Source organism: Moschus berezovskii, chromosome 14, assembly GCF_049115385.1.
Source record: "Moschus berezovskii isolate FMDL1 chromosome 14, NW_MosBer_1.0, whole genome shotgun sequence".
NCBI classification, from domain to species: Eukaryota; Metazoa; Chordata; class Mammalia; order Artiodactyla; family Moschidae; genus Moschus; species Moschus berezovskii.
This window is the reverse complement of record NC_142473.1, coordinates 53929882-53956205: the sequence shown is the minus strand read 5'-3', so window position 1 is coordinate 53956205 and position 26324 is coordinate 53929882. Positions and strand designations below refer to the sequence as shown.

The 26324-nt window shown below is 40.6% G+C and overlaps 1 protein-coding gene across 1 annotated transcript; it reads left to right on the top strand.

Moving 5' to 3' along the window:
• The first annotated feature begins 15770 nt into the window (after window positions 1-15770).
• OR51F2 (olfactory receptor family 51 subfamily F member 2) lies at window positions 15771-16769 on the top strand. The gene has a single exon (XM_055422645.2). It carries the CDS (start codon window positions 15771-15773, stop codon window positions 16767-16769), a length of 999 nt encoding a protein of 332 aa, XP_055278620.2.
• The last annotated feature ends 9555 nt before the right edge of the window (window positions 16770-26324 follow it).

The window sequence follows — 26324 nt, the reverse complement described above, 5'->3', positions numbered from 1 at the left end:
GACCACATCTTAAAAGGGCTTCCCAGGTGGCTCAGTGGTAAAGAATACACCTGCCAATGCAGGACTCCTGGGTTTGATCCCTGGGTTGGAAAAAGCCCCCGGAGAAGGAAATGGCAACCCACGTGAGTATTCTTGCCTAAAGAATCCCATGGACAGAGGAACTTGGTGGGCTAGAGATCATAGGTCACAAAGAGTCAGACATGACTTGAGCACGCATGCTCGCACACACATCTTAAAATGGTCTGACAGAATCCTCTACTTTGACACCAGGCCCACAAGACAGTTGTGCACATTTTTCATACTAGCTGTTGCCCTGCTGACCAGGGGATGACTTTGTGAACATCGTCTTCTGCCAGTATTTGATGGAATTATTTGGGTTGAGCCTACTGTTTGTTCCAGTTGGTGACTCTTAACTAAGAGTCAATGACTCAAAAAATTCATCTGGAGCTTACCTACCCAACATTTTTTCACTATTCAATCTCACTTGACCTGAGTCTTTGTTTGACAATTCTTAAATTCTTTGGTTAATTCTTAACTCCTTTATAACAGAAACATGTAGGCAAGAAAGATATCTTTTCAAATCTCCTTTAACAAATCTATTGACAAATGTTTTATTCAACCCAACCCAAAGGTATCTAATTGGGGTTTCTGTAAGACATGCAATAAACCTAGCTTCTTTCTGATTTTTTCCTAGATTTTCAACAATTTGAGAGAGGTGTGGCTCTGAAGTTGTCTTGCTCAAGTTTGGAACTAGATAATCCTATCTAGATATTAGCTGTAGATTTGCTCAAAACAAATAGTCCTATATGGAGTATGGTGAAATTTCAGAAATACACACCCATTATCTGGGCACTAGGGCTTTGTTTAATCCCCTTCTGCCTGTCCTGGTCTTCCCAAGTTGTCACATATTCTGTTTGAGGTAGAAGCTTCCTCCCAAACTCCTTTTTGACTCCTGTATGTCATCCCCTCACTTGTGAAAATGTAGTCACTGAGACTCAGTGGCACCAGCAAAAGCACAAGTTGTACCATCTTCATCAGGTTGTACCATGGGCACTGGTGAAGATGCTGGTTGGAGATACAATTTATCAAAGTGAACAATAATCTCTTTGATGAACTGTGGAAGACATTGCTATTTTTGTAGATATGCCTTTACATTTTATTGTTCCTCCCACAAAGACTCTGCATCTGCATTTAAAATGAGAAAAATAGAGTTGAGAGTAGTTACATGATTTGCCCAAGACCACATAATAAATTTGAACGTGAAAGTCGCTCAGTCGTGTCCGACTCTTTGTGACCCCATGGACTATATAGTCCATGTAATTCTCTGGGCCAGAGTACTGGAGTGGGTAGCCTTTCCCTTTGCCAGGGGATCTTCCCAACCCAGGGATCAAACCCAGGTCTCCTGCATTGCAGGTGGATTCTTTACCAGCTGAGCCACAAGGGAAGCCCCATAAATTAGTGCCAAGTGCATAACTCCACACCCAAGGATCTGGGTGGTCCACACCATTGCCTCTGCTAGATAGGGATTGGTTGAAACACTCACTCTTGTAGCACACAGAAGAGATTTTTGTCTGCCCTGTCATGAAAAAGCCAGATGCAAAGGGGACCTGCAAATTATAGGGAAATCTGGATTTGAAAGCAGAACTCTGCTTTTCATTGGACTGGTTGCCTCTATAACAAGATTCCAGGTTGATTTTCTGGCATCTCTGGGTATAGACTGCCTTCTCTAGGATGGCGTCTTTATTGCCTTCTGCCCATGAGCCTTAATAGAAAACTCACCTCTTCTGTAAACTCCTTTAGGGGTGGTGACTCTTCTCAACCAAGGTTTGGCTATTCGTATACTGTAGCCCCTTTCAAAACCAGTTTGTCTCCACTGATTCATCTATTTTCCAGACTCTCTAATGTCTGTTTCACAGACCAAAGTTCCCTCAAAAGAGATGCCTTTCAGATTCCTCATTCTATTCTGCTGATTCTGACTTTCAGATCACAGATTTTTTTATGCCCCCTTGGGTGAACAATGGAGAAGCAATGCTGACCTGCCACCCAAGTCTGAAATGGGAGAGGGGAGCCCTAGAGAGGTGCCTGTCTTTTCTCTCTGCACGTTTTCCTGAATTCTTACAGAATCTGGTGCCTTCACACTGACTCACGAGTTGAAATAGCAGTTCAATCCATGTTGCTCAAGCCTAAAGGGATAAAGACCTAAATGGGATGAGATTTAGCTAATGAATAGCTTCAGGGAAGTTGAGACCCTGTTTTTGTACTTTGGGGTATTTAAAACTAAGACCCAGAACAATAATTCTGGAGTAGCATGGGGTTCAGATCCAACCTCCCTCCTGGAGGGTATGTGTATGGAGGAAGCCTTCCTACTTTTCTAGCGTCTCCCTGGAGGACACAGAACAAGCAACATGTCTTCTTCCCATCTCAGACTGGAATCAGCAGTCATAATCTCTGAATGTTGAAAGTTTGTATTTATCCCTTTATCTTGTTAGTGGGCAAAATGGAAGATAACTTGAATTCTGGAGAAAGCAAAATGTTATCCCAGAAATCCATGGTCCAGTGTAAATTAAATAGAAATGTGACATAGATATGGGTAATTGAATCAGAGTCAAAGGAAAAAAGTGATTTTATTTTGTTGAATGGATGCCTCCTCTTACAGTGGTGTGTGTTTGCATGCTCAATCACCTCAGTCTTGTCCAACTCTTTGTCACCCTATGGACCGTAGTGCCCAGGCTATTCTACCATGGTATTCCCTAGGCAAGAATAGTGGTTTGCCATGCTCTTCTCCAGGGGTTTTCCCAATCCAGAGATCAAACCCGCATCTCCTGCATCCCCTGCATTGTGGGCAGATTCTTTACCCACTGAACCACCTAGGAACACAGATGTGTGTTTAGTTACACAAAATTGTATGTTTTTTATTTTTCTAGACACTTCTTGGGTTTTAGATTCTGTGTTGAATAATGTTTATTTAATCATATTTCAATCAAAATTGATTTGCTTTAAAGTTCAAACAACTGAAACACAAATATAGTATATTTAATAATAGCTATAAGACCACAGCTTGTGTGGAAGAAGCACAAGCTGGAATCAAGATTGCTGGGAGAAATATCAATAACCTCAGATATGCAGATGACACCACCCTTATGGCAGAAAGTGGAGAGGAATTAAAAACCCTCTTGAGGAAAGTGACAGAGGAGAGTGAAAAGATTGTCTTGAAGCTCAACATTCAGAAAACAAAGATCATGGCATCTGGTCCCATCACTTCATGGGAAATAGATGGGGAAACAGTTGAAACAGTGTCAGACTATTTTTGGGGGCTCCAAAATCACTGCGGATGCTGATTGCAGCCATGAAATTAAAAGACGCTTACTCCTTGGAAGGAAAGTTATGACCAACCTAGATAGCATATTAAAAAGCAGAGACATTACTTTGCCAACTAAGGTCCATCTAGTCAAGGCTATGGTTTTTCCAGTGGTCACGTATGGATGTGAGAGTTGGACTGTGAAGAAAGCTGATCGCCGAAGAATCGATGCTTTTGAACTGTGGTGCTGGAGAAGACTCTTGAGAGTCCCTTGGACTGCAAGGAGATCCAACCAGTCCATTCTGGGGGAGATCAATCCTGGGTGTTCATTGGAAGGACTGATGCTAAAGCTGAAACTCCAATACTTTGGCCACCTCATGTGACGAGTTGACTCACTGGAAAAGACTCTGATTCTGGGAAGGATTGGGGATGGGAGGAGAAGGGGACAACAGAGAATGCGATGGCTGGATGGCATCACCGACTCGATGGCCCTGAGTTTGAGTGTACTCCGGGAGTTGGTGATGGACAGGGAGGCCTGGCATGCTGTGATTCATCAGGTCGCAAAGAGTCGGACGTGACTGAGTGACTGAACTGAACTGATAAGACCACAGCTTTGCAAATTAACTATATTTCAATTAAAAGATAAAATCCCTGATCTGCCACTATCCAGTTGTTTCTATAATGATCAAATGCCAAGATGGAGAAGGAAATGGCAACCCACCCCAGTGTTCTTGCCTTGAGAATCCCAGGGATGGCAGAGCGTGGTGGGCTGCTGTCTATGGGGTCACACAGAGTCAGACACGACTGAAGTGATTCAGCAGCATAAGACTTCCTGGTGGCTCAGATGGTAAAGCGTCTGCCATATATAAATTTATATAAATATTCAGGAAAATATTATGGTGTAGGTGATTATATTAATATCTGGGAATGAAGAAAGGAGATAAGGGTAAGGGCATTTCTTGTCTGCACCCTGCACAGCAATAAACAAAACTGAAAATTAATGGAGGAAAAAAAGACTGTTTACATTTATGGAACATTTCCTAAAGATAGTGAAATAACTAAAAGGGAGATGGCAAACATATTATTTCAATTTTCTTCAATCTAAAACATACTATTTAGTATTTCCCAGGTGAGCCTCCTGGGAAATTCTAGTCTTCTACCTAGGATTATGCTGCTCATCTAATTTTACTCTCTCCAAGCCCCAAGGGTCTCTTGGCAGTAGAGCTGAGTCACATGCTGGGCTCCTCAGAAGACTGGGTCTGAGAGCTACCCACTGTACAATTGACTGGGCAGTAGACGAAAAGGCAGCTGCCCCTCTGTTGAGAGCCAGGTAAGATGCTAGAACCAGAAAGTGTAGACCAAGAGGAGGGACTGTTGAAAGCTCATCAGAAGGGCAAGGGACAGAGCAGAGGGAGGGATGGGGAGAGGGGAGGCAAAAGGCTGCACACCTAAAAAGGGAGAGTAGAGGGGATCAGAGAGACAACCCCAAAGCTAGAGCTTGTGAAAGTAAAGTGACACATCTGCAAGCACACATATGTCTACAGGAAAAGCATTAAATTCAGTTCTATTACGAAATTGAGTGAATTGTACTTCTGTGTGGCCCAAATTTGATATTTATTGTATAATTTATTGTTATTTCACACAGCTTTTAAATTTTATTTCTGTCTCCCAATTTGTTAGAAAGTAAGCTTTTTGAATTCTTTTACTTGGCATCAGTTCCACCTTTTTCACAGGATCCTCACAGTCTGAGCTTCTAAGAAGCCTTTTATGTTTAGAAAGAAGTACTTCAAATACATCTTGGCGTTTGATCATTGTAGAAACAACTTGATATTGGCAGACCAGGGATTTTATTTTTTAATTCAAATATAGTTAATTTACAATGTTGTATCAGTTTCTAGTGTACAGCAAATGATTCAGTTAAACACACATATATAAATATTTTTTTCAGAGTCTTTTCCATTATAAGAAATTGAGTACAGTTCCCTGTGCTATACAGGAGGTCATTGTTGGTTAGCAATATTATATATAGTAGTGTGTATATGAGATAAATTAGGAGTTTGGAACCATGGATATTTAAGTCCAAGGTTTACAGGTAAGGAATCTTAGATGGGAATGGGTTACCAAGGTCCACCTCTCACCAGTGTCAGTGTAGGAGCAAGGACTTGTACCTTCATCTTTATTATTATACTGGGCCAGAATAATACATCCCAACATCCATGATCAAAACCTCTGGACACAAAAATTTATTAAGTGTTATTGTTCCTGTTCCCAACTCTCTTACCATGTATCTAACCACAGACTGTCATCAAATAAATAACACATGCACAATCTACTTTAAATCAGAAGCAGCAGTGTTCTCTGGCCTTGGCATTATCATGTGTATATTTGCTGTACAACTTATTTTACTTACACATATCTTTTGTAACCAGTTGTATTTAAGTTTGACATAGTGTGTTCTGTATTGGTATTGTACTTAACTGTTTTCATTTCATCTTATTTAAGAAGGCACTCCCCCCAAAATATGCATTTTCCCTTATTTATTCTAATATTAATTATCATAGCTTTTTTTTTTTGCCTTGAAATTTTTAACCCAAGTGCAGATATGTGTGAAATAAGGATCCTTTCATATTTTTATAAATTGTTAACCAACTGACCAAGTATTATTTATAATATCAAATTTTTCCTGGTAACATGCCATTGTCATTATATTCTTTATCTTCATTTATATATTTTTTGGAAATACTCTTCTATTCTGGGGGTATATATTTTTAAACCTTATACATTTTTTAAATTATAATAGCTTTCCATTACATTTTGACATATAAAAGGATATCCCATCTTTGTCACTTCAATATTATACCAAATAATTTGCATATTTATAGTACCTAATATATTTTATAATACATCTGTCACTATCCATCAAAAACTTTTGTGTTATTGACTGATAACATTTTGAATTTATGGGAGTGTTAATGGGAAAATTCACATCTTTTCACTGTTGAATATTCATTCTTACTTTTAGGAAAGGAATAAAGGACTTAATGATCTTCAGTAAATTTTTACAGACCTCCCCTATCTCTGCCAGACACAAACTTCTGTCATATGAATGCATTTTATAGCTTTGTAGCTATTATAAATAAATCATTACTTTTATAAAATTTTCTTGGCAGTTAATATCTTTTTAAAACATTTTTTATTGGAGTAGGTTTACAATGTGTTATTTTCAGGTGTACAGCACAGTGAATCAGTTATACATATACATATATCCATACTTTTTAAATTTCTTTTCTCATATAGGCCATTATAGAATATTGAGTGGAGTTCCCTGAGCTATACAGCAGGTTCTTAATAGTTATCTATTTTACACATGATAATTTTTCAGTCTCAGTCTTCCAGTTTATCCCTTCCCCACCCTACGTTTATCCTCTGGTAACAAGTTTGTTTTCTAAATCTGTGACTTTACTCTCAGTGGTTAATTTCTGTGGCAGAAAAAAAGCCATTGATTTGTGATATTGATCGGCTACAGAATCACTTTGGCAGATTCCGTTTTTAAGAGTTTTCAATCTATTCTTTTAAATGATTAATTAAAACCTAAATAAAGACAGTTTTGCTTTGTCTCAAAGGTAACACTATCTCCTTTTATTTACTTGTTTTTTTTCATTTATGAAGATTGTTCCATTAAATGTTGAATAGTAATTGTGTTAATAAATACCGTTGGGGCTTAGGGCAGCCCATCCCAAAATACATTACAATGGCATGTTGATTATTTTGAATCAAAAGTTACTTTAGAAACAACCAGTGCAAGGGCATTCTGACTATCTTCTCTCTTTCTTAAATTAGGAAATAAATCTCCCAGTGACACCTTCCCTGTACTGTAGTGTAAAGATAGGACCTTATCATCAGAGACAGGGAATTCAGAGCCCAGTAGGTTGTACAGACAGACCTCGCTACTTCTTTACTAGTTTACCACCACAAACCAGAACTCTGTTTAGATGTGTCACTAATTAAGCACCCAAGCCTAAGTTTCTTTGTCTGGTCATTTCCTCACAAATATGGTTTTTTTTTTGTATTAAGAGTATAAAGCTGCCAGCTTTGGCCACTTCTAATGTTCCATTTCCATGAGACCTCCACACTCTACATGTAGAAATCAAATTTAATATGTGTGTGTATGTTTCACCTGTTAATCTGCCTGGTGTCAATTTAATTACTAGATTAGCCAAAAGCTAAGTATGGGTAGGGGGGAAATTTTCCCCTCCCTAACAATATCTTTATCTTGTCACTAACTTTAACAGATCTGCTTTTCACAGGTCACTGGTAAATACATTTGCTCCAAATTTCTGAAAGATACCTTTCATTTGGAACACTATTTGCATTTTAAATATTAAGAATTGTATCACAGATTGCCAGTGAATTTTCTGATTTCTTCCTCATCTCTTGAGAAAAATCATCATTTGCTTCCCTTGCTCTGTTGGTGTAGTCATACCATAGCATGGGCTCATTTGATGATTGTTTTTCTATAAATGTTATCTATTTTGTATCTGTTGCCAAATATAATATTATACTTATGCATACTAGTCTATTAAAAAGTTTTACTTCTTTGTTCTTATTTCTCATCCAGTTAATCATGCTTTTTCTAAAATTTTCTTAGAAAAATTCACATATTTTCTTTTTAAATGATCAACTTTGGTTTTATTGTTAATGCATTAATTTGTGCTCATTTTCTGACATTTATTTAAATATTTTTCTAACATCTTAAACTGAAAACAAAAAATATTTTATATCATCGCTTTCTGCATTGAATCAAAGAAAATTTCATTAAAACAATGAGGTTTTGACCAATATGAGCTGTGCTTAGTTGCTCAGTCATGTCTGACTCTTTGTGACCCCATGGACTGCAGCCCTCCAGGCTCCTCTGTCCATGGGGATTCTCCAGGCAAGACTACTGGAGTGGGTTGTCATTCCCTCCTCCAGGGATCTTCCTAACCCAGGGATCAAACCCAGGTCTCTCCTTACAAGTGGATTCTTTATCATTTGAGCCACCAGGGAAGTCCATCATTGTTTTCTAATAAATGCATATTTTTTTGGTTAATATTTTTCAGTGCATTGCTTCAGAGGCTTTGATATATGTTTCTCTAACTTTTATTCAGTTTAAAATATTATTTTTCTCATTTATATTTTTCTATCATAGAAAAGATTTTTAATAAATGAATGACGCTACTGATGCAGAATCCTTTGGTGGGGGTTCAGGGGAAGTTGCTGAGTGGTGGGAGAAAAATAATAGAGACTTATGCCATATAATTTACAGAGAGAGGAAATTTCCAAAAAGAAGGGGTCGTCAGAATAATATGTAAGTGGCGGATAAATGAGATGGTCACCAAAATGATTCAACTGAATTTGGCGATTCTATTATACTTTGGCATTGTTTTCCCTACTGGTTGTATCCTCAACATCTAATTCTCTGGACCCTTTGCACACAGAACTATTCATGATGAGATTTTTTTCTTGAGAAGCCTAAGCAGCATCATACCCACACAACTGACATGGAATTAACATTTTAGGTGTCTGAAAGTAAACATCTAAATTTGTCATGGACATTTGTCGGACTATGTTAGAGATTCCTTCTCTATGTGCCTCAGCCTTATTGAATGAGGTCATATATGCTTTGGGGTCATCATGAAAGTTCCAACTTCAGCTTTTCTATGTCGAGCTCTATAATTTGGGGCAAATTAACTTCATCAAATCCCTTATGATTATACAGTGGAAGTGAGAAATAGATTTAAGGGACTAGATCTGATAGATAGAGTGCCTGATGAACTCTGGACGGAGGTTCGTGACATTGTACAGGAGACAGGGACCAAGACCATCCCCATGGAAAAGAAATGCAAAAAAGCAAAATGGCTGTCTGAGGAGGCCTTACAAATAGCTGTGAATAGAAGAGAAGTGAAAAGCAAAGGAGAAAAGGAAAGATATAAGCATCTGAATGCAGAGTTCCAAAGAATAGCAAGGAGAGATAAGAAAGCCTTCCTCAGTGATCAATGCAAAGAAATAGAGGAAAACAACAGAATAGGAAAAACAAGAGATCTTTCCAAGAAAATTAAAGATATCAAGGGAACATTTCATGAAAAGATGGGCTCGATAAAGGACAGAAATGGTATGGACCTAACAGAATCAGAAGGTATTAAGAAGAGGTGGCAAGAATACACAGAAGAACTGTACAAAAAAGATCTTCAGGATGAAGATAATCACGATGGCATGATCACTCACCTGGAACCAGACATCTTGGAATGTGAAATCAAGTGGGCCTTAGAAAGCATCATACGAACAAAGCTAGTGGAGGTGATGGAATTCCAGATGAGCTATTTCAAATCCTGAAAGATGATGCTGTGAAAGTGCTGCACTCAATATGCCAGCAAATTTGGAAAACTCAGCAGTGGCCACAGGACTGGGAAAGGTCAGTCTTCATTCCAATCTCAAAGAAAGACAATGCAAAAGAATGCTCAAACTACCACACAATTGCACTCATCTTAAATGCTAGTAAAGTGATGCTCAAAATTCTCCAAGCCAGGCTTCAGCAGTACGTGAACTGTGAAATTCCAGATGTTCAAGCAGGTTTTAGAAAAGGCAGAGGCACCAGAGATCAAATTGCAAGCATCCGCTGGATCATGGAGAAAGCAAGAGAGTTCCAGAAAATCATCTATTTCTGCTTCATTGACTATGACAAAGCCTTTGACTGTGTGGATCACAATAGACTGTGAAACATTCTGAAAAAGAATACCACACCACCAGACCTGCCTCTTGAGAAACCTGTATGCAGGTCAGGAAGCAACAGTTAGAACTGGTCATGGAACAACAGACTGGTTCCAAATAGGAAAAGGAGTACGTCAAGGTTGTATATTTTCACCCTGCTTATTTAATTCTATGCAGAGTACATCATGAGGAACGCTGGGCTGGAGGAAGCACAAGCTGGAATCAAGATTGCCGGGAGAAATAACAATAACCTCAGATATGCAGATGACACTACCCTTATGACAGAAAATAGAGAGGAATTAAAAAGCCTCTTGAGGAAAGTGAAAGAGGAGAGTGAAAAGGTTGGCTTGAAGATCAACATTCAGAAAACAAAGATCATGGCATCTGGTCCGATCACTCATGGGAAATAGATGGGAAAACAGTGGAAACAGTGTCAGACTTTATTTTTTTGGGCTCCAAAATCACTGCAGATGCTGATTGCAGCCAGGAAATTAAAAGATGCTTACTCCTTGGAAGGAAAGTTATGACCAACCTAGGTAGCATATTAAAAAGCAGAGACTAGTTTGCCAACTAAGGTCCATCTAGTCAAGGCTATGGTTTTTCCTGTGGTCATGTATGGATGAGAGAGTTGGACTGTGAAGAAAGCTGATTGCTGAAGAATTAATGCTTTTGAACTGTGGTGACTGAGAAGACTCTTGAGAGTCCCTTGGACTGCAAGGAAATCCAACCAGTCTATTCTAAAGGAGATCAATCCTGGGTGTTCATTGGAAGGACTGATGCTAAAGCTGAAACTGCAATACTTTGGCCACTTCATGCGACGAGTTGACTCACTGGAAAAGGCTCTGATGCTGGGAGGGATTGGGGGTGGGAGGAGACGGGGATGACAGAGAATGAGATGGCTGGATGGCATCACCGACTCTATGGACATGAGTTGGAGTGAACTCTGGGAGTTGGTGATGGACAGGGAGGCCTGGTGTGCTGTGATTCATGGGATCACAAAGAGTCGGACACGACTGAGCGACTGAACTGAACTGAACTGAACTGAATCACTTTAAACAGCAGTTTCCCCATTTATATATTCAGTTCATTTCGGCTGCTCAGTAGTGTCCGACTCTCTGCAACCCCGTGAATCACAGTATGCCAGGCTCCCTGTCCATCACCATCTCCCGGAGTTCACACAAACTCATGTCCACAGAGTCGGTGATGCCATCCAGCCATCTCATCCCCTGTCATCCCCTTCTCCTCCCGCCCCCAACCTTTCCCAGCATCAGAGTTTTTTCCAGTGAGTCAACTCGTCGCATTAGGTGGCCAAAGTATTGCAGTTTCAGCTTTAGCATCAGTCCCTCCAATGAACACCCAGGATCGATCTCCTTTAGAAAGGACTGGTTGGATCTCCTTGCAGTCCAAGGGACTCTCAAGAGTCTTCTCCAGCACCACAGTTCAAAAGCATCAATTCTTTGGCGATCAGCTTTCTTCACAGTCCAACTCTCACATCCATACATGACCACAGGAAAAACCATAGCCTTGACTAGACAGACCTTTGTTGGCAAAGTAATGTCTCTGCTTTTTAATATACAATCAAGGTTAGTCATAACTTTCCTTCCAAGGAGTAAGCATCTTTTAATTTCCTTGCTGCAATCAGCATCTGCAGTGATTTTGGAGCCCCAAAAGATAAAGTCTGACACTGTTTCCACTGTTTTTCCATCTATTTCCTATGAAGGGATGGGACCAGATGTCATGATCTTTGTTTTCTGAATGTTGAGCTTCAAGCCAACCTTTTCACTCTCCTCTTTCACTTTCATCAAGAGGCTTTTTAATTCCTCCTCACTTTCTGCCATAAGGGTAGTGTCATCTGCATATCTGAGGTTATTGATATTTCTCCCGGCAATCTTGATTCCAGCTTGTGCTTCTTCCAGCCCAGCGTTCCTCATGATGTACTCTGCATATAAGTTAAATAAGCAAGATGATAATATACAACCTTGATGTACTCCTTTTCCTATTTGGAACCAGTCTGTTGTTCCATGTACAGTTCTGACTGTTGCTTCCTGACCTGCATACAGGTTTCTCAAGAGGCAGGTCAGGTGGTCTGGGATTCCCATCTCTTTCAGAATGTTCCACAGTTTATTGTGTTTCACACAGTCACAGGCTTTGGCATAGTAATGAAGCAGAAATAGATGTTTTTCTGGAACTCTCTTGCTTTCTCCACGATCCAGCGGATGTTGGCAATTTGATCTCTGGTGCCTCTGCCTTTTCTAAAACCTGCTTGAACATCTGGGAGTTCACGGTTCACATATTGCTGAAGCCTGACTTGGAGAATTTTGAGCATGACTTTACTAGCCTTTGAGATGAGTGCAATTGTGCAGTAGTTTGAGCATTCTTTGGCATTGCCTTTCTTTGGGATTGGAATGAAGACTGATCTTTCCCAGTCCTGTGGCCACTGCTGAGTTTTCCAAATTTGCTGGCATATTGAGTGCAGCACTTTCACAGCATCATCTTTCAAGATTTGAAATAGCTCAACTGGAATTCCATCACCTCCACTAGCTTTGTTCGTAGTGATGTTTCTAAGGCCCTCTTGACTTCACATTCCAAGATGTCTGGCTCTACGTCAGTGATCACGTTATCATGACTATCTTGGTCATGAAGATCTTTTTTGTACAGTTCTTCTGTGTATTCTTGCCACCTCTTCTTAATACCTTCTGCTTCTGTTAGGTCCATACCATTTCTGTCCTTTATCGAGCCCATCTTTTCATGAAATGTTCCCTTGGAATCTCTAATTTTTTTGAAGAGATTTCTTGTTTTTCCTATTCTGTTGTTTTCCTCTATTTCTTTGCATTGATCACTGAGGAAGGCTTTCTTATCTCTCCTTGCTATCTTTGGAACTCTGCATTCAGATGTTTATATCTTTCCTTTTCTCCTCTGCTTTTCGCTTCTCTTCTTTTCACAGCTATTTGTAAGGCCTCCTCAGACAGCCATTTTGCTTTTTTGCATTTCTTTTCCATGGGGATGGTCTTGGTCCCTGTCTCCTGTACAATGTCACGAACCTCCGTCCAGAGTTCATCAGGCACTCTATCTATCAGATCTAGTCCCTTAATCTATTTCTCACTTCCACTGTATAATCATAAGGGATTTGATTGAGGTCATATCTGAATGGTCTAGTGGTTTTCCCTACTTTCTTCAATTTAAGTCTGAATTTGGCAATAAGGAGTTCATGATCTGATCCACAGTGAGCTCCTGGTCTTGTTTTTGCTGACTGTATAGAGCTTCTCCATCTTTGGCTGCAAAGAATGTAATCAATCTGATTTCGGTGTTGACCATCTGGTGATGTCCATGTGTAGAGTCTTCTCTTGTGTTGTTGGAAGAGGGTGTTTGGTATGACCAGTGCGTTCTCTTGACAAAACTCGATTAGCCTTTGCCCTGTTTCATTCTGTGCTCCAAGGCCAAATTTGCCTGTTACTCCAGGTGTCTCTTGACTTCCTAGCTACCGCACGTCCAATAGGCAGAGGCTGTGCGGGCGCAGGAGGGCCGAGAGGAGCTACTCCACGTTCAAGGTCAGGAGGGGCGGCCTTGAGGAGATACCCCTCATCCAAGGTAAGGTGCAGCGGCTCCCCTTTCTTGGAGCAGCTGTGAAGAGACATCCCACACCCAAGGTAAAAGAAACCCAAATAAGACGGTAGGTATTGTGAGGGGGCATCAGAGAGCAGACACAGAAATCATAATCACAGGAAACTAGTCAATCTGATCACATGGACCACAGCCGAATGTGGTCCACTGGAGAAGGGAATGACAAACCACTTCAGTATACTTGCCTTGAGAACCCCATGAACAGTATCAAAGGGCAAAGTGATAGGATACTGAATGAGGAATTCCCCAGGTCGGTAGGTGCCCAGTATGCTACTGGAGATTAGTGGAGAAATAACTCTAGAAGGAATGAAGGGATGGAGCAAAAGCAAAACCTATACCCAGTTGTGGATGTGACCAGTGATAGAAGCAAGGTCTGGTGCTGTAAAGAGCAATATTGCATAGGAACCTGGAATGTTAGGTCCATGAATCAAGGCAAATTGGAAGTGGTCAAACAGGAGATGGTAAGAGTGAACATAGACATTCTAGGAATCAGTGAATTAAAATGGACTGGAATGGGTGAATTTAACTCAGATGACCATTATATCTACTACTGTGGGCAGGAATCCCTTAGAAGAAATGGAGTAGTCCTCATGGTCAACAAAAGAGTCCGAAATGCAGTACTTGGATGCAATCTTAAAAATGACAGAATGATTTCTGTTCGTTTCCAAGGCAAACCATTCAGTATTACAGTAATCTAGGCCTATGCCCCAACCAGTAAAGCTGAAGAAGCCGAAGTTGAACGGTTCTATGAAGACCTACAAGATCTTTTAGAACTAACACCCAAAAAAGATATTTATATATTAGAGATAACATTTTTTGGTAGTTGATTGGATAGTTATGATTATTTGATCAGATTATGGATATGAAGATAATCACATCTGTCACATGTTTTGTATTTAAGAAATGCTAGCCTTTGTGGTTCTTTGTGTTTCAGTAATTGTTTAGTCGTTAAGTCATGTCCGACTCTTTGGCGACCCCATGAACTCTAGCCCACTACGTTCCTCTGTCCATGGGATTTCCCAGCAAGAATCCTGGAGTGGGTTGCCATTTCCTTCTTCAGGAGATCTTCCCAACTCAGGGAGAGAACCCATGTCTCTTGCGTTGCAGAAGGATTCTTTACCACTGAGTTACCAGGGAAGACATTTTAGAAATAGCTTGCCAAATTTATCAAAATGAGGTGTTATTGGATTGTGTTAAAATAATGGCAAGTTTTGTCTTTTTTTCTTCCTTCCTTCCCTCTTCCCTCCCTTCCTTCCTTTTATGCTTTCCTTCTTTTCTCCACCTTTTCTAAATATGTGGTTTCTCTCAACAATTGTTATCTTTAAGTCTTCATTTCCTCACATGCAATGTATACATTTATACATATTACCTAACTTCTAGAGTTAGTGTATGGGTAAAATCATATAATGCTTACTAGTATTTGTCAACAGCACAGGGAAATTTCAACAAATGAAAGATATTCTAATTTTTCTTAGTGTGGTTCTTTGGCCCATCATCACATATACAAACGTGAGTCTTGGAGATACCTTAGACATGTGTGTGTTAGTCACTCTTCAACTCTTGTGACCCCATTGATTACAGCCTTCCAGGCTCCCATGTCCATGGAAATCTCCAGGCAAGAGTACTAGAGTGGGTTGCCATTCCCTTCTCCAGGGGATTTTTTCTACCCAGGGATTGAACCCAGGTCTCCTGCATTGCAGTCAGATTCTTTACAAACTGATGGATATATCCCAGGAAAACCTAATAATACCCACATTTCAAATATGAACTGATTTTTTGGTTCTTTATTCTAGGATCAATAAATTATTTTTTAAAAATCCTGGAAACCAGATTTATCAGCATACTGTTTAGGTATTCTACTGGAAACTTTTATAGTTAAGAAAAATTGAACTATGTTATTGTTGCCACCAAAGATAATTATAGACTTAAGAAAATTTGATGTAAATAATTCAGGGAATCTTCAATTCTCAAAAATGAGAAATACTGAGAAGCAGGGAAAGAAACTTGTGGCTCTATAAAAATCATAAAATACTAAAATTCCTAGATCAGCGATAGTAATTTAGTGAATCTCAGAGTGTCTAATGATAAGCTATATTTTTATCATATGTTATGTTTAATTAATCAAATATCCCTGTCTTCTCAGCCCCTTATTATGTGGGTTCTCAACAATACCAGTGCTCAGCCTCTGACCTTCCTCTTGACGGGTATTCCAGGACTGAGATCAGCCCAGATCTGGGTCTCCATCCCTGTTTGTCTCCTGTATGCTGTCGCCCTCTCTGGGAACAGTATGATCCTGTTTGTGGTCCTCCGTGAACAGAGCCTTCATGAGCCCATGTATTACTTCCTCTCTATGCTTTCAGCCACAGACCTGAGCTTATCCCTGTGCACACTTTCCACTACCCTTGGTGTCTTCTGGTTTGAAGCCCGAGAGATCAACTTAAATGCCTGCATTGCTCAAATGTTCTTTCTCCATGGATTAACTTTCATGGAGTCTGGGGTTTTGCTGGCCATGGCCTTTGACCGTTTTGTGGCCATCTGTAATCCACTGAGATACACCACCATCCTCACCAATGCCAGGATCGCCCAGATTGGGATGAGCATGTTGACACGAAATGTTGCTGTCATGTTGCCAGTTGTGCTTTTTGTCAAGAGGCTGTCCTTCTGCAGTTCTATGGTCCTCTCACTTTCTTACTGCTACCATGTTGATCTCATTCAACTCTCATGCACAGACAACAGAATCAACAGCATCCTTGGTCTGTTTGCACTCTTCTCCACAACAGGGTTTGACTGTCCTTGTATCTTGCTCTCCTATGTCCTGATCATCCGATCTGTCCTCAGCATTGCCTCCAGAGAGGGCAGGCAGAAAGCCTTCAACACCTGCATTTCCCACATCAGTGCGGTTGCCATCTTCTACATCCCTCTCATCAGCCTGTCTCTTGTCCATCGCTATGGCCATTCAGCACCTCCCTTTGTCCACACCATCATGGCCAATATCTTCCTGCTTATTCCTCCTGTGCTCAACCCTATCATCTACAGTGTGAAGACTAAGCAGATTCAAAAGGTTGTTATCAAGGTCTTAATTCAGAAGCGACTTCAAATCTAATCTTTAGCTGCCTCAGAGTTAAGTGCTTTGAATGAATGCTTTGGTAGAATGGTGTAACTGTCCACCAAATGCCTAGATTTGCCTCCAACAGTACAAACTATTCAACTTATAGGTTATATGATATTTGCTTAGCTTTCTTATTCAGTAAGTTCATATTAATAACACCTAAATTATTTTGGTTTTTAAGATAAAGTGAAATAATGTATGTAAACAAATATTTATATTTGAAAGTAGTATGAGGCCTGAATAAAATATTCATCAGACTCTGCAATAATAAAAGCTCAGATTTATGTAGGAAACTTTATTAATAAGCCAGTTTTTTTCTGAATCATATACAAAAAATACTTCTACTAATTGAACTTTTTTCTTAAAACTCTCAATTTCCTGCATGCTTCCAAAACAGATATATATAGAGAGACTGGGTCCTAAAATATACATCAGTGTAACCTAACATTGGATCTTATGTAGGTAAATTTATCTTTGTCCTTTATTATGTTATAGGGGCATACCCAATGTGAATGTAAAATGTCATATCAAGTGCTCTGGATCAGTTTTGCTGCTGTTAGCTGAACATTAAACACTTGTAATAACATTATTAACATCTCAGTAATGAGAATTGTACTGTTTCCCCATGATCAGCCTTGAGAAAAGAGAGCTCATACTTTTGGCTCATGCTTTATTTCCAACTCTGCCATTATGACTCCATCTATGGGCCCACTGGGCCGGCAGCAGTGGAGCTAAGGCCAAGTGATATTTCTATGTAAGTTCTCTCCACTTCCTTATTGAATTCCTCCACTGAGGTGTGTACTGTTTGGTGGGTAGCAGCATGAGATTTGGTGGGTGGTGGTAGTGTCAGACTTTATTTATTTGGGCTCCAAAATCACTGCAGATGCTGATTGCAGCCATGAAATTAAAAGACGCTTACTCCTTGCAAGGAAAGTTATGACCAACCTTGATAGTATATTAAAAAGCAGAGACATTGCTTTGCCAACCAAGGTCCGTCTAGTCAAGGCTATGGTTTTTCCCGTGGTCATGTATGGATGTGAGAGTTGGACTGTGAAGAAAGCTGATCGCCGAAGAATTGATGCTTTTGAACTGTGGTGCTGGAGAAGACTCTTGAGAGACCCTTGGACTGCAAGGATATCCAACCAGTCCATTCTAAAGGATATCAATCCTGGGAGTTCATTGGAGGGACTGATGCTAAAGCTGAAACTGCAATACTTTGGCCACCTCATGTGACAAGTTGACTTACTGGAAAAGACTCTGATGCTGGGAAAGGTTGGGGACGGGAGGAGAAGGGGACGACAGAGAATGAGATGGCTGGATGGCATCACCGACTCTGTGGACATGAGTTTGAGTGAACTCCGGGAGTTGGTGATGGACAGGGAGGCCTGGTGTGCTGTGATTCATGGGGTCGCAAAGAGTCGGACATGACTGAGCGAGTGAACTGAACTGAACTGACGGAGCATGAGGTAAGGGGCTTCCCTGTGGCTCAGACAATAAAGAATCTGTCTGCAAAGCTGGAGACCCAGGTTTTATCCTCGGGTCGGGAAGATACCCTGGAGAAGAGAATGGCAACCCACCCCAGTATTCTTCCCTGGAGAATCCCATGGGCAGAGGAGCCTGGTGAGCTACAGTCCATGGTGTCACAAAGAGTCGGACATGACTGAGCAATTAACACTTTCACTTTCAGCATGAGAAAAGATTTTCATTCTTTATGACCTCTTCAATATGCACTTCACATGCACCTTCTACAGACTTCCTTTTTTCTCTTCTTTCAAGGTTGCTTATCCTATCCCATGACCAACTATCTACACCTTTCAGAAAAGTACAGAAGTCCATGTATATCCACATAAGTCAGATGACCTCTCTTTCTACACAATATTGACAACCAAGAGTACTGCGCATTATGAGAATTTTTATTCATTATTTTTTTCTTTCACGATCACCCATGTGTGGGACTGTCTTGCTGTTGTATTATATTTTGTGGCTCAGACCATGAAGAGTCTGATTGCAATGCAGGAGGCCCAAGTTCTATCCTTGGCTCTGGAAGATCCCTTGGAGAAGGAAATGGCAACCCACTCCAGTATTCTTGCTTGGAAAATCTTAAGAACAGAGAAGCCTGGCAGGCTACAGTCCATAGGGTCGCAAAGAGTCGGACATGACCGAGCGACTACACTTTTCTTTCAGCATCAAATTGTCCACCAATCCACCCATAAAGCCAGTGATAGATTCCACAGGATTCTAGGACAATCATTCATTCACATAATTTATTTGTGTTTTGTATAAATAAATTATGTGAATGGGACCTTGCACTTTGTCTTTCCCACTGTAATGGTTTAAACATCCCAGACAGAGTAACAACATGAGATTTTACCAGCTGCTAAATGTAATCTTGCTAGTTATATACTCAGGCATCTGTGTATATCACTGTGTATCTCTACACAGGTAGAACTGAAAATCATCAGGTTCACTATGAGATAAACTTGGTCCAGAGTTCCATCAATCATCTTGCTTCAATAATCTCATACTTTAACCAAACAAGAATGTGATGGTATATTTGGTTTTCTATATCAGTGAGATATTATATCCTATATCCAATAGTCCTCAAAGAATCTGGGTATTTGTCTTTCCCCAGTGAACAAGAACTTTTGTAAATGGACGTATGTCTATTTGGGGAAAGACCTGGGTATTTTTTGCTGTTGTAGTTGCATACTTATAATGGCATGGCAGGTTATTTCATCAAGGGAACCAAGACTCACATCCAGTTGATGACTACCCGGTATGTGAAGTGACTTAAATCTTTCAGATAATCTGAGGAGTCATCGTTTTCTGTTAGAGTTGTTGAGGACAGTCTGATGGTCAGAAGTTCTCTGTTTTAAATGTATTTCAGGTAACACCTAGTCACTGCCCACTTGGCTTTTCTTCAATGCTATCGTCTAATGCAACAGATCATTATGGGTGCTGCCACCTTGTTTGTCATTCTAGACTTGCTACTCTCTACTGCAGTCATTTAGCTTACTTCTGATAGCTAAGTACTGCCATGTGGTCTCAAAATCTCTCTATTCTCATTGATAGTGGGAAGTTGCTCCACAGAAGCAGCTTTCGCTGACAAGTCCAGCCTACAGAGCATAGCTACTACCGAACTATTCAAAGATATCAGATACTCTTTTACAAACACATTCTTTATTGCCTCAGTGAGGGGATATCCTTTCTTTCCTTCCAGAGAAAATAATCATGTGATAAATTATCTGATCCTGCATGATAAATCCATTCTAATATTTTCACCTCCTTTAGATTTCTATATATTTTGCCAAGCAGATATGGAGTCTCTAATTTTCTGTAGGTAATTCATCATGTTAAAATTTCAAGCAACCATATCAGCAGTGCATTATCATAGTTTGCAGGTTTCTCTGATGTAATGGTGAACCCCAATCATGTATGAGTGTCCTCATGTCAATAAATTATTCTCCATGTCAACTTATATCACCAGTCACTTCCTCTGCTGTCTCAAATCTAACACTTTCAAGATCCAGGTTTACAAGTGTTCATTTGATTCCAGCTAGTACATTTAGGTAGATTCTGTAGCGACTTCAGTGGTTAAGCCATTTTCTCCCAAAATGTTAATAACACTACCCTGTTCATGCTTTGCTGAGATATGATTGCTTATTGACTTGGGTACAGTGAGAAATGATGGGGGCAGACCTTGCATGGGAGAAGCACCATGTTGTAAGACACCATACTCAGGCTTGGTTTTGTGAGGTGTCCAGACATGATAAAATAATTATTCTCTGTAAAATGAGAATAAAGTTCTTTCTTCTGGTGTGAAATCTTAAAAGACTTTGAGATTTTGGGGCTTGTTCATGCAAAGGTCCACATTCTGGGAATAAGGATCATATTACTTCCTCAATTTTTAATTCCCTGTATTTTTCAGTGTTCTGACTTAATGAAAGACGATGTATCAAAACTGAACATTCAGGCTACCTTGAAACTCTGTTACACTTTCATTTACATCATCTGCTGGATCTTTTTAGAAATGTATGATCTTTGGGTGCAGGAGATAAACGTTGCCTTAAAGGTTCCTATAGTGGCCCTCTGACTTCCACACATGCCCTGAATTGTCAGTGGCTGTCCTAAGTGAATGATTTTCCTACCTAAGGTTTTTAGTGCAGATACCAACAGTCAGTTCATTCCATAATCTTGATAGCAAATGTTTTTTGATAAAAATGGGAGACTAGATTGAGGATCTACAGTGACCATGTAACTTAACATCGCACCTTCCACCTGAATCTCATCCAATCAACCACAAGTGAGAGTTTTGGTAATTGTTGCATTTTGGAAATCATTGTCAGTCCATTGACCACCGGCAATAGACTCACTGGAAAAGACTCTGATGCTGGGAGGGATTGGGGGTGGGAGGAGAGGCGACGACAGAGAATGAGATGGCTGGATGGCGTCACCGACGCGATGGACATGAGTTTGAGTGAACTCCGGGAGTTGGTGATGGACAGGGAGGCCTGGCGTGCTGTGATTCATGGGGTCGCGGAGAGTTGGACACGACTGAGCGACTGAACTGAACTGAACTGAACTGAACTGAATAGATTCTTGGTTATAAACTGACTATGTTATTGATGATGATGATTCATGGGGTCGCGGAGAGTTGGACACCACTGAGCGACTGAACTGAACTGAACTGAACTGAATAGATTCTTGGTTATAAACTGACTATGTTATTGATGATGTGATTTCAGCAAACATGCATGAGAAACAACTGAAGTCAAAGAGGGAAGGGTAATAAATTTATTTTAAATTGGATGCTGTGTTAAGGGTCCAACAGGAGAAGGAGACCACACAATGATTTGAAAAGGGAACATTTAATATAAAGAATTCTGTTATTAAAAAGTATATTAGTGGGGAAATTGGCTAGTAAAAGTTAAAAGAGAAATATAAAGAATCTATGAGAGAAGAAGATATAAGAAATAGTCACTACTTCTAGAATTGAGGTGGGCCATCCAAGGAAGAACCTTCCTTTCTTTTATTTAAGCCTGTGAGATTACTAAAGTGACTTACTTGGGAGGCTTGCCAAAAATCTGCCCTCTGGGAAGGTCAAAGAAGGGCTTCTACAGGAAGTTGCCAAGCCTCTTGAAAGATAAAATATTCCCTGCCAGAACAGCAAACAAAAGATGTCACAGTCAGCAGTGAAAACTCAGAAAGGGGACAAAGAATACTTGCCATCTAGCAGCTACCAGACTGCAGCCACTCACAGTGGGGTGAGCCCTAAGGGAATTCAGGATGAGAAAACCCAAGATATGGCCCCAGATACTTGAGTTGTACATCCTCAGACTCTTGTATCTTCCTGTATATAGAAAACTACTAAATTCCATAACTTGAGATAACTATTTTTAACAGTAATCTTTTGATCTCTCTACCAGCCTTTGTTGCAAAATTCCTATATATCTTAGCTACCCCCTCCCCCCACACACAACTCCTCAGAGCAGTTTTCTCAGTTACTTGAGATGCTGCCTGGTGGGTTTGAAGTCCTCAGTATGACTGCTGAAAAAAAACCCACAACTCTCAAACTTTTAGATTGTTATTATTTTTTTAGTTGACACTTCAAACTTGAGATGCCAGAGAAGGCTATGACTGTTAGACGCTTTTTGAACTAGAATACTGGGAGGCTGCCTAAGGCTCAGCCTGAGGTAGTTCCAGGCTGCCTTTCTGGGAGGAGGTTTCGGTGGCCAGGTTGTTCCACAGCTCACCCTGTACTGACTCAATGTACAGCCACACAGCCAGGCTAATCAGAAGATGTAGCGAAGCTGTTTCAGCTGGGGTGCTGGTCCATTCTGGCTGGGCCCCTGGTTATACCCCTGCTGTCCCATTGAAGAAGGCAATGGCACCCCACTCCAGTACTCTTGCCTGGAAAATCCCATGGATGGAGGAGCCTGGTGGGCTGCAGTCCATGGGGTTGCTAAGAGTTGGACACGACTGAGCAACTTCACTTTCACTTTTCACTCTCATGCATTGGAGAAGGAAATGGCACCGCCACTCCAGTGTTATTGCCTGGAGAATCCCAGGGACGGGGGAGCCTGGTGGGCTGCCGTCTATGGGGTCGCACAGAGTCGGACACGACTGAAGCGACTTAGCAGCTTAGCAGCAGTCCCATTGGAGACCTGGAGAACAAGCTTAGTGTGTAAATCCTGGAGGAAGTTATGTATGACTGCTGGAACAGAGCACTGAAGAAACCACACAGTGCCAAGCAATGGGGAAATAGCATGTTCTGTGAGTCTAGCCTGCAAGCAACACAGAAAGCAGGAAGAGAAAACCCCTCTTCCTCTGGTGTCCTCCTACCACCCTCTAGTGACAAGTCTTAACATTGTGCCAACTGACAGAAGAGAAATAGTCACAGAATCCAACACTGTCATCATGGAGCAGGCAAAAAGAAATCTGGAGCTGAGAGATGATGAATCAGTAATAAGCCAGACACCATTGCGGGTGACTATTGCAAATCCTGCAGATCCATCTCTGAAGCCTTATCAAATATGCCTCACGATACTCTATCCAGGAAAATAAAGTGGGGAAAATTTCTCCATTGGATCCTATTTGGTCAAAACTGACCCTATTTGTTGTTGATTGTCCAATACTTCTGGGTTGCAGATTCGCGCACGCTTAGCTATTGTTGTTTAGTTGCTAAGTTGTATCAGACTCTTTTGTGACCCCATGGGCTGTAGCCTTCCAGGCTCCTCTGTCCATGGGATTTCCCAGGCAAGAATACTGGAGTGGGTTGCCATTTCCTTCTCCAGGTGATCTTCTGGACCCAGGGATCAAACCTGCATCTCCTGCATTAGCAGGCAGAGTCTTTACTGCTGAGCCACAAGGGAAGCCCTCATGAACACCTAGTTCAGCTCAGTTCAGTCACTCAGTCATGTGTGAGTCTTTGTGACCTTATGGACTGCAGCATGAACACCTAATAGTACTTAAGAGAATCTCACTTCTCAGTGTCAGCCCTGGGCAAGAAGCGAGAGGTACATGGTGCAGGCCTAAAGCAGTCTAATATCTTGTTTTCTCTGTGTGAAATAAATGAATGATGGGGCTGCTTACTGCACCAGTGACTAGACAATGAGGTTGAATGATCTGAATGGTACACTGTGAAAAACTGACTTTCAAGGCAGACTCAGACCGTGATATTCTAGCTGGAGAGTTTGTAGGTTGAAAGATTTGGTTGTCTCAGAGTAAGGTTTGGGCCATCATGCTTGTTGTACTGTAAAGTGAAAAGTGAAGTCGCTTAGTTGTGTCCCACTCTTTGCGACCCTGTGGGCTGCAGCCCACCAGGCTTGTCCATCCGTGGGATTCTCCAGGCAAGAATACTGGAGTCGGTTGCCATTTCCTTCTCCAGGGGATCTTCCCCACCCAGGGATCGAACCCTGGTCTCCTGCATTGCAGGCAGATGCTTTAACCTCTGAGCCACCAGGGTTGTACTGTAAAGTTACCCTTAATCATTTTTTCTTTTCGTGCAAGTTGTATTGCCCCTTTAAATCCCCATAAGTCAATTATTGTTGTTTAGTTGCTTAGTCCTGTCTGAGCCCGCCAGGCTCCTCTTTCCATAGGATTTTCCAGGCAAGAATAATGGAGTGGGTTGCCATTTCCTCCTCCACGGGATCTTCCTAACCCAGGGATCAAACCCTTGTCTCCTGTATTGGCAGGAAGATTCTTTACTACTAAATCACCAGGAAAGCCCTATAAAGTCAGTTAGGGTCATATAGTTATAAACTTCTGTTCCTTTATATTTTAAACCTCAGAGAAGAAAAATGATCCAGAAAAAGTTTTTCATAGGCAGCATGCTTTAAATAGATTGAAAGTAGCTCCAGGGAAATGGGGAAAGTGCTATGAGTACATAACGCATACAGAAGTGGTCTCAGAAAGACCACTCAGAGCAATCCCTCTAATCAGAAATATTTGTTGATAAATTCATGGCCTTTTCCATTAAAATAATAATATTAACAATAAGAAAAAAGGAACAAGGGGAAAAATAAATGAAAGTGGCAGGGATTAGGCAGCAATTTGAATTGGAAGAAGAAAATAGGAAGAAAATAATATATTTTATTTCATATTTTACCTGACTTTACCTAAATTTACTTATTTAAATGTACCTTTTACTTAAATATAGACCCTATAGGTCCAGATTTCTCCTGCCTCCCTCCCTGAAAAAACAAACAAATAAACAAAACACTTTTTTTTTTTTTTTTGGCTCCAACTGCTTTTCCTCCTGGTCTCATTTTGTTACCCGGAGACTGATGGATTTTCAACTCAAAACAATGCAGATACCTGTCAAAAAGTGATGGGAAAAAATAACATAGTTGAACTTGAGCCATATAATTGCATTATGATCCTAGAGTGATATGTATATCAAGGTTAGACATTTTTATTACTTTATCTAGTACTTTAACTGGAATAAGCATTTTTGGAGGGGAGTGGAAAGCCAAGATTAATAGTCTATGGGCACCTTTTCTTCAATTTCCTTCCTGACCTGATTTGATGACTGTAGCCCCATTCCCAGCACATTCCCTCTTCTACTAACCTGGAGACAGAGTCATCATTGTTGGTTCATCAAAACTGATTCATCTATCTCTTCCTACTTTTTCAAGAGTAAGATGTTTTACTAGATCTTATTTTCTACTTCCTGCCTGAAAGATCATGTCATCCCATAAAATATTATCAAAATTACACTTTTTATTTACTTTCAATCTTCAAAGTTGAGGGCTTGATAAAAATTGGTTTTCTCTTCTAAACTTGAGGGTCCAAGATACCAGGACTACTTGTGACCTTGGGCTTTCTGCTCTGTGAGATTAAATGCCTTTGGTTGCCAGTAAATGTGAAGACAATAAAAAAAGGGGGAATCTATGATAAATTTGAGAGTTCATAAGCTACTTAAATGCATTGACATTAAAACTAAAATTAAACATTGTGATGACCAAATAGAGTTTTGTGGACAGAACTCTACATAAGGTCTGCGATAGTCTCACATTGAGTCTGCTAAGGTATACACTTCATCTTGCAGCTACAGCTAGATATGGGCTGCCTTACCAACATCTGAGACTGGCATTACCAAAGCCTGCACCCGATGTGGGAACAGGGTCACAGGAGTTAAATCTGACTGAGAGACAGAAACTTGCTCTCTGCATTTTCTTAGGAGAGGTCATTATTGACAGACAGTGATAAGCGAGTGGAGCCAGTATTCCCAGGGGCATAGTGTCTGTCCATTCTCATGAGGATGTGCCTATGTTTCCTAGAGAAGTATATGAAAGCGTAAAAGAGGATGCGAATCCCAGCAGGGCCCTGGAGCAAAGAAGTTGCCAAACCTGAATAATCTGAAACCTTGCCACCCTTGTTTTGGGATAAGGTAACCAGGAGCCTGGTAGTTGTCCTGAAGACTCAGACTAAACTTCCTTAAGATGATTTTATGTTTTTCAAGGAAAACTCTGCAATTTATAGGCATCAACCCAATGCCTTTCAGAGGGTTAGAGATAAAAATGTTTCATAGGTTCTCCAGCCAAGGGA

Bases quoted from the DNA above. Each gene is read 5' to 3' on its own strand.
- OR51F2 (XM_055422645.2), top strand. From the start codon at position 15,771: ATGTTATGTTTAATTAATCAAATATCCCTGTCTTCTCAGCCCCTTATT.